The 9156-nt window shown below is 43.2% G+C and overlaps 1 protein-coding gene across 2 annotated transcripts; it reads right to left on the bottom strand.

Moving 5' to 3' along the window:
- Nucleotides 1-54: 54 nt before the first annotated feature.
- slc2a11l (solute carrier family 2 member 11, like) lies at nucleotides 55-8820 on the bottom strand. Of its 2 annotated transcripts, none has more exons than XM_017489590.3 (12): nucleotides 8571-8820; nucleotides 8384-8482; nucleotides 7589-7749; nucleotides 4508-4632; nucleotides 3585-3714; nucleotides 2822-2970; nucleotides 2501-2691; nucleotides 2198-2308; nucleotides 1083-1184; nucleotides 927-1002; nucleotides 600-727; nucleotides 55-330 (listed from the first exon to the last, which is right to left on the bottom strand). In XM_017489590.3, the coding sequence occupies exons 1-12, from the start codon at nucleotides 8643-8645 to the stop codon at nucleotides 130-132; spliced, it is 1548 nt and encodes a 515-aa protein (XP_017345079.1). In that variant the 5' UTR covers nucleotides 8646-8820; the 3' UTR covers nucleotides 55-129. The 2 variants fall into 2 exon arrangements, with proteins under 2 accessions (XP_017345079.1, XP_017345080.1); XM_017489591.3 differs by having other exon boundaries at nucleotides 8585-8710.
- Between the last annotated feature and the right edge of the window lie 336 nt (nucleotides 8821-9156).

Genomic DNA, 9156 nt, shown 5'->3' with positions numbered 1-9156 from the left:
ACAGAGGGCGGCGGCGGGAAGAGCAGAACTGATTGATTAAACAGAAACGCTTAATAAATGCACTCAGAGCGTCCAGTGTTTTATTCCTCAGCCTTCTAAACCACCTAAATATGTTTACAGCTTGTGAAATCAGAGTTTGGTGCCCGGTGCAGCTTGCAGAGCTTTGAGTTTGGTCTCGGAGTGTTTGGCTTTGCTGTGCATCCTGTCGAACTCGGCGGCGATCTCCATTACGGATCTGTTCCTCGTCTCGGGTACGTTGTACCACACGAACACCGCAGTGGCAAAGCAGAACGCGAAGAAGATGAGGAAGCAGAAATAGTCTAAATGCTCCTGTGGGGCAAAGAATTGTAACGTGAAACAAAGGCAGTAAACGTAATGGCTTTTTAAAGTGTCTGATCAAATGATGGTTCTGTCCTAATCACAGATGTACTGTATAAATGCTAGGGCCGGGAAGCAGAAATCAATCCCCGGTTATTTCTATCAACAAAGCCAAACATCATGAGCTACGGAACTGATGCTGAAGATGATCATGGCGAGTCCCTCTATGAGCTCCCATGATGAGTGCTTGAATTCTTCAGTGTAAGAGTTGATAAACTCACCACTATGAGAGGAAACACCATCCCCACGAAGAACAGCCCCGCCCAGTTCAGAGTGCAGGCCACAGTGAACGCTGCTGACTGAAAGGACTGGGTGAAAAGCTCACCAGGCATGGGCGCTACTATACAAGCTGTTTCACACAGAGAGACGGAGAGATGTGAAGAAGGAAAACACACGAGTCATGTCACAAATTCGTAGTGTGCTCACTCTGAGACACTAAGAGACATGCAGTGCATTATTAATATCTATATGATGTCCTCGAACCACCGAGGGCCACAGTTTCAAATGCGTTACACACTAACGGTCATGTAAGTGCACTGAGTCTGCACCTGGTCCGCTGCAGAAGGAGATGATGAAGAAGAAGATGAGCACCATGCTGCAGTACGGCATCCACGACACGTGCACCTTCAACAACAGAGTCGCAGCGTGATCGTTTTGTTTAACATGCAGAGAGGTGAGGTGAGGTGAGGTGAGGCGTAACTGACCTGCAGGTACAGCGTGAGTGTGAGGAGGAGCAGTGCGATAGACATGCACAAATAACTCCGAACCATCAGGAACTTCTTCCCTGTGTGCTCAATCAGCAGCCCCTAAACACACACAACACACACACACACACAAAACCATGGCTCTGTTTACATTTACATTTTCATCATTTGAGTCAAAATGACATGTGATCCCTTTCAAACCATGTGAGGATTTCAATTCAACCGTTAATTTAAATGACCCCAGCCAAGCTAACTTTGGGGGATGGGCTGGTGGTTTAGTGGTTAGCACGTTCGCCTCGCACCTCCGGGGTCAAGGGTCCAAATCCCGCCTGAGCAGAGTTTGCATCACCGTGCTTCGGGGATTTCCTCCACGTACTCCAGTTTCCTCCCCCAGTACAAAGACATGCGCTGTAGGCTGATCGGCATTTCCAAATTGTCCGTAGTGTGTGAACGTGTGTGATTGTGCCCTGCGATGGGTTGGCACCCCGCCCAGGCTTTCCCTCGCCTGATTAATCCAACTAGGGCGGGGGGGAAAAAAGCGTTCCTCGGTCGATGTGTGTAGTGCAGCAGGTGATATCCCTATCCCAGGGTACTCAGGGCGATGAGTTGGATTAACGGAATACGCAGGTTTGTATAAACTCATGTCATGACACAAGAAAGACACCAAATAAAGTTCTACGTGTGATGTGAATGTACAACTCGAATCGGCCGATAACTTGCTGAATTTTTGTTGACTTGATTTACGTTACATTAGCTACCACATTACATTTCAGCTTCTTCGTCAAGGAGGTTTCTGGACAACCAAAACCTAGGACTGGGAAACACACTCGCTAATAATTCACTCGCCGTCACGTATTTAACGTACAAACAGCGTACAAACGTTTGGTATGGTGATAACACTCAATACTTCGCAAAGAGTGAACGCCTCGAAAGTCCTTTTAAACTGTGGTGCGATCGTGTGTGAGATTGAGAATGAAATGAAATGAGTGTTCTGGGAATTGCGGTCCACGGCGGCCATGTTTGTAGGCCGCAGTGCAGGATGGGAAATGTAGTCACTGGGTTGCTGTGATATGACGCTCGCTAATGTGAGTGCGTGTATGAGCTGGAAGGCTTACGCAGGCGATTACAGTGGAGGATTCACACAACCCTGTCCCCAGAGTCACGTAGCGTAGGTTGTGTGCTGGGATTCCGGCAGCACGGAACACATCGGACGCGTACAGATAAACCTGTAGAAACATACAGTACCGGAGACGGTACCGGACCTATAGGTAACTACATATAATGACTGAACAGGAAGGAGATGAACTGTCTGCTTAGAATCAATTCGAATCAGCACTATTATTATTTGAGAACTGTATTATTTATTATTTAGCTAGTAAGACTGTCATCGTGGCTGTGTGTTTGTGGGTATGGCTCACAGCGTTGATGCCACACAGCTGCAGTGTGATGAAGTTGATGATGACGGTGAGAAGCTGCCAGCGGACGGAGCGGGCGAGCAGGAGCTCCAGCACGCTGTGGTTCCTCACACCTTGCAGGGCTACACGCTCCTTCAGCATCTCCTCCACCTCTGATCTGTAGTCAGCATGAGAACCTCGCAGCTGCTGCAGAGCTACACACACACACACACACACACACACACACACACAAAGAGGTACATTTTGAAAAGGCTTGGAATTGCCTCACCAGACCTCTGTGTGTGTGTGTGTGTGTGTGTGTGTGTGTGTGTGTGTGTTTCTCACCTTTCTCACAGGCAGATTTGTCTCCCCGGTCTAAGAGCAGGAAGCGTGGAGACTCGGGCAGGAAGTACAGAGAGACAAGCTGCAGAACAGCAGTCAAGGCACTAAAGGCCAGCAAGAAGGGCCACAAAGTTTCTGATCCCAGTATCTCGCTACACACACACACACACACACACACACACACACACACACACACACACACACACACACACGAGGACATGGGGTGAGCAATACATCAGTCACATTAACCACATTATGTCATGTTATGGTTAGCTGCACACAATGTTTTGAGGTGAAGTTACATTTTCAAACCATTTTAGTTACAAAATATGATATCATAATGTTATCACACGCCAGTATCGCTCGCCTCTAGCAGGACGTTGCACAATATACTGTACACACACACACACACACATATATATATATATATACATATCATCTTAGGGAGTTTTTCTTCGCCACCGGCTCGCTCAATAGGGATAAATTCACACGCTGAAACTCTGTATCCTGTGTTTATATGTTTCTGTAAATCTGCTTTGAGACAATGTCCGTTGTTAAAAGCGCTATACAAATAAAGTTGAATCGAATTGAACTGAACTGAACAATACACACACTGACGTGTATATTCATCCTCAGATCACTGTGGACAGAATGAGATCATCTGTGGTTGCTTTTCACTGTATACAGCCTGGGAAAATGTGTTAATAGATCGCGTGTGCTCTAGTAGATGAGGTCTCAATCCCAACGATGAGGTCACATGACTCACCCGATGCCGAGCAGCTGGCCGAAAAACTTCCCCAATGAGACGAAGCTGCCCACAGAAGCACCAATCAACCCTCTTAAACTTTTGGGGGCACAGTCCAGCACATACATGGTGTGGGCTGTCAGAGCCACGCCTGCAACACACACACACACACACACACACACACACACACACGTGCATGTGCATGTGCACAATTAACCTTTTAATAAAGTTGTATGCAAAAAATTCCCACCAGATTTTCTTCGTACTGGTGAGTACCACGCGCATTATTAATTAACAACTAAGCCACGCCCATAAAACGCCATAAAAGGCAAAGCTCACAGAGAGCGGAAAACAATAAAATGGCGACGGAATGGCGAAAGAGCGTCCGGCATATTATACCACAGACACACACACTAACTTTTCTTCCTTTTATAGGGTGCAATTACTTTTAATTGAATCAAATCAGCTGAAATAAGCTACCAAATCTTATCAGGTACAATCGTTTTTTTCCAAACTAACTAACTGGATTTTCATAAATGCAGCAGTTCTTACGCAAATACTCCATCAAACCATTTCTGAATGAATCCATTTTTATCCAATTATTTACAAATTAAAACGCTGAATTTTTTTTCCACATTCTGAGACATTTCCGTTCACCTTATTCCTCGAACTTTAATAAAACCATTCTCCCATGAACACAATTAATGTATAAGCTCGTCTTTACTAATTCGGTGTAAAGCTGTTACAAATTTCCCCAAAGTAAGAAAGAACGAACGAACGAACGAAAGAGCCGTCAGAAAGTCTTCGGATCCTAGCGTTGCTTGAACGTATTGGGAGTGACTATATTTCGACGTGTCCACGTTAAAACGATATTTATATCGAGCACTTGAATATCTTAAATATCACAATATAACTGATTATAGGATTTCTTTGCAGCAGCGGACCTGAGTTGATGCCGTACACGAGACGTCCCACCATGATCATCTCAAACGAGTGTGCGGTTTTGCTCAGCACCATCAGCACGGCTCCAGAGATGGCCACCACGTTGTTCAGCATGAGGCATCTCTTCCTGATTACAGAGCAACCGGATGAGAAGCTGATTAGAAACGCGTAAACGGTAAAAACGCAGAAAATGTACAACTAGAGTCTATATAGCGGGATTGTGGTGTTGTCCATCCATCCATCCAACCATCCATCCATTTTCTGTATCGCTTATCCTACAGAAGGCCGCAGGGACCCTGGAGCCTGTCCCAGGGAACTCGGGGCACAAGGCGGGGGACACCCTGGATGGGGTGCCAATCCATCGCAGGGCACAATCGCACACACATTCACACACTACAGATGATTCGGACAAGCCAATCAGCCTATAGAGCATGTCTTTGGACTGGAGGAGGAAACCCGAGTACCCGGAGGAAACCCCTAAGGCTTATAAACATGGCGTATATTATAAGTAGGCCTGAGACACTGGCCACTGCGAGTAGATCAGGGCTCAATCCATGACACTTTAGCTTTTTTTTCCCCTTCTCTTAAGATTTAGTAATCCTGGTTATTAAAGAAATACCTAAAATAAAAAATAAAAAATCCGCAATTTATTCCTTACTTAAACAAGACATGTTTTTGTGTCGTTTCCTCGGCATTATGCTAAAAGCTAAAAGTCTTGATTGCTCGAAATGACATTGTTAAGCTATGTAAAAGAGATTATTTTGTTAAAAAGTCCATGACGAGCGACGTATAGTCAATGTTATAGAATTAACAAAGCGAATATGTCCGTACACTGCCCTCCACTAATATTGGCACCCTTACATGGTAAATATAAGCGAAGACGACTGTGGAAAAATTGCCTTTATTGTTTAACCTTTTGATCTTTTGTTCAAAAAAAAAAAATTCTCAAAAAATACTCTGCTCTCATGGATATGGAACAATAGCAAAGCACCGTACATGATTAAGAACCGTAAAACGATCTAGAACGAAAAGGTTCGCGGTAGGCGTATTAGAGTGCGTATTGAAACCTCGTCGAAAAATCTCACGATATTATAAAATCGCTGTTCAGAAGTCTCTTCGCATCCTCGTAAGCACGTGTTTCGTTCTTTCTTAGAAAGCTGAATGACCCTTCCATCAAATCTTTCAATCTGTATTTTGAAAACGTCAAAGGTTTGGAAAACCATCTGATCACACACCGTGACTTCCTGAGAAAACCGTGACACCATGACAGCCCGAATCCGCAGCCAAATCGGACACCTTTGGCCTAAACTGCAGAGATTAGCACCTGGTGGATGTTTAATTTTTGCTCCTCTGTATATAAAGGCGATTAAACGCCACTGTGTCTCTGCTAACGTCAAAGCCATGGCTCAATGAATTACTCTCTGCCAAAATTTACAACTCCTCCACGTAGCAGACAGATTCACAGATTAACCGGTCATCTTAATCATTACTCAGTCTTCCTCTCACGCATTCTCTAACATGTCCGTAACTTTATCAATGTGATTGGGTCTAAGCCCTAAAACCAACCCCCTCCCCCCTCTCCGAGCTTCCAGATTCATACTGATACTAGATCTTCCACATGCATGATCTGCCTGAGGAAAGAAATTGATGGTTGCAATGCTTCATGATTCATTCTGATATGGTGCTAGCTCTGATTAAAATGCTGCTCCAGGCGCGGTATTTCAATCATAAACCTCCCCACCACCATCACTCTTCAATTCCCAGGACGTTCAAGGTGTCGTTCAGCTAAAAATGACAGTTACCCCGAATGCAGCTCAGACTTCGAACGTGCTTGGTGTCTGATCTTAGCTTCTTTGGTTGTAGTTATAGCCACCAGTTTAGCAATGTACAAACTGCACGTCTAAATGATCACACACTCGTCTCAATTACGTCATTTGGCTCAGTAATACCACTTGTATTACATTCTAAACATATCTAGTACACAAATGTATTTAATCAGGGGTGGGCTAATCAGAAGCCCAAGCCCTGGGACAAGCAAATTATTACGGTTTGCGCTACCGTGCGTAAACGTGGCGATGTGTATAGTGTAAATGTGCGACTCGGATCATAGAACATCACAGCCTTCTGTTAATTACGCAACTGATGCAATTGCACCGTTTGAACAACAGAGGTCCCGATCTGCACAACACATAGAGTTAAAACATTATGAGCATGCACTGGACCCGGCAGCTCCGAATCACATGATCGGCATGTATTTTAGGTTATACGGTTACATGACTATGGGGTAAGAGTTCTTCAGTAGATTTCGAATGACACCAGCCCCTCGCCACTGTAATCTATGGTGCCTGAGAAAAATGTGGCAACTGGGCATTTTAGCCGACGTTGGAGCTCTATTTGAAGTTAAAATGCCACCTTATGCGCTGCTATGGGAGCTCATTATGGTCCAAATCTTCATTTGCCTTGGGTCAGAGACTTCGTTTTTTCAATCAAATGTTTGGGAGAATTTATGAATTAATTAATTTATTTACTTTTAAGATAGGGTGAATCTGTGGTACATTTTGTTTAAACTCCCTCCGTAGCAATTTTTTAAAATTTATGTCATTTTGTACAGACAAAACTGCACGTTGTTTTGCACTGTTTATGATTCAGAAATTATTATTCATTTATTTATTTATTTATTTATTTTAAAGGAGTCTGTTCACTCAATTTTCCTTCATTCAAATTTCGTTCATGTGTGTGAAGAAAGGACATCGCAGTACATAGCTAGTACTCGTTTATATCTATAGTCTGTATTAATGCACATAATTAGCTTGTCGTACTTTTAAGATAAATAATGTAAGTCGCAGTTAGATACGTTAGTTAAATTACGCTGTTAGTTGCTGGAACTTCAGTGAGCTTTAGGGTGGTAAATTGATCATTTATCCAACCCTGGGTTTAATTCCTGTCTGTCCTTTCTCTCTTTATCGAACTGTATACATCCTTTACACTCTTCCTCCAGATGTCACTACACCTTTTTTTTTTTTTAATAAGTAAAAAGTGATGTAAACCTGTGCATACCCACTCTTGAGGTTGTATATTTTTACCTGCCGTAAGTTACAGCGATGCGCCCGGCACAGAGGGAGCCCAACAGACCCCCGATGCAGTACGTGGAGACGATGAAGGACCAGATAAGCGAGAGCTGCCAATGCTCCAGATAGAGGCCATATCTCTGCACACATGTGCTGTTCACCAGCTCTTTAATGTACTGACAACACAAGCAGGATGATTAATTATAGCAGCCGAATGCTGAACTACAATCACTCTGTGCGTCTTACACAAACTTAAAGGGGCAGTTTGTAATGTTCAGAGGACTCCGTTGCCTGGTGAGTTGAAATCGCAAAATGCTATGCTTCGTTTCAACCGGGTGGGCGGAGTTCATTTCCAACACGTAAAAATGAAAAAAAAAATAAAACTGAAGCTTTTTCTTTTTCTTTCAAAGATGCATTTTAAAATGATTTTAGAATTACAGGTCTAAATGCACGTTTAAACATCACAAATTGCACCTTTAATGGAGACTTGTGTGGACGCAGAGACCTGACCCCAGATCAGCACAGGCCAAGCAGCGTCATCAGGTCATTTAAAAAAAAAAAAAAAAAAAGAAAGAAATAAAAAATATATAAGAGAACAGAAAATAACAGAAAAGCACTCAATAGATAAAAATATATAATTTAATAAGTATAAATAGGTAAAGTAAATCCATTAAATGGATAAATACTTTCAAATTCGTTTTAAGAAGAGAATGGTTTTAAAAGTAGGATGCTTTTAACGATGCTTGTCCTATCTATAACAGATCCTCGAGCATCTCCTTCATACCACATTCAACACACACTGCTACTCACGTCCGACGGTGCGGTGAGGACAGAAATGTGGAAGCCGTAATGAAACGTCCCCCCAATACCTGTGATCAAAATGACTGCAACAAGCACAGGATTCTTCAGCTGAGCACAAGCAAGAAAACACACTTGAAGTCACAGAATTCATGCTTAGGGGAAAAAAAAAATAAATATGGAAGTATTGAAAACTTACCAAAAAAAACTTACCAGCAAATGCAATACGTTCGTCATGGCAATGTGTATTTCTCCCACGAGTCTCGTGACCCATCTGATTTGGTCTCCTCTGTGAACAGCGAGATAATTCTGACACAGCAAACCTGTGAATGTCTAACTGACACTGTTGAAATGTAACTCCTTATGGACAATTGGTGAAAAATTAGGTCTGATGTAACAGATGATGAGATACAGTGAAATGAACTCTTCACCAGGGGATTTGACCGTGCTAAACTATACCGTTTTTCTTTTTTCATCAATAATTTTGCGCTATTGTTTACTAATTGTAGCACAGTTTCTGTAAGGGAAAGTTTGAATGCCTTAGATGGAGATCCGGCACTGAAGCCCTCACAGCAGGACATCTACGGGAGCATCAATCCTCTCCGTTTCACATGTCTAACAGGTTTGCTCTCCTCAGTGAAGCACCTGCTGAGACACCTGAACGACCTCTGGTAATAGGCGACTCTATCTTACGCCACGTGAAATTAGCTACGCCTTTACAGTTGCGATCAAAACGATTCAACCCCCAGTGCAAATCAGGTTTGCTGTCAAAATGTACAGACTTT

Source organism: Ictalurus punctatus, chromosome 16, assembly GCF_001660625.3.
Source record: "Ictalurus punctatus breed USDA103 chromosome 16, Coco_2.0, whole genome shotgun sequence".
Taxonomy (NCBI): Eukaryota; Metazoa; Chordata; class Actinopteri; order Siluriformes; family Ictaluridae; genus Ictalurus; species Ictalurus punctatus.
This window is presented reverse-complemented; position numbering and strand designations above follow the sequence as displayed.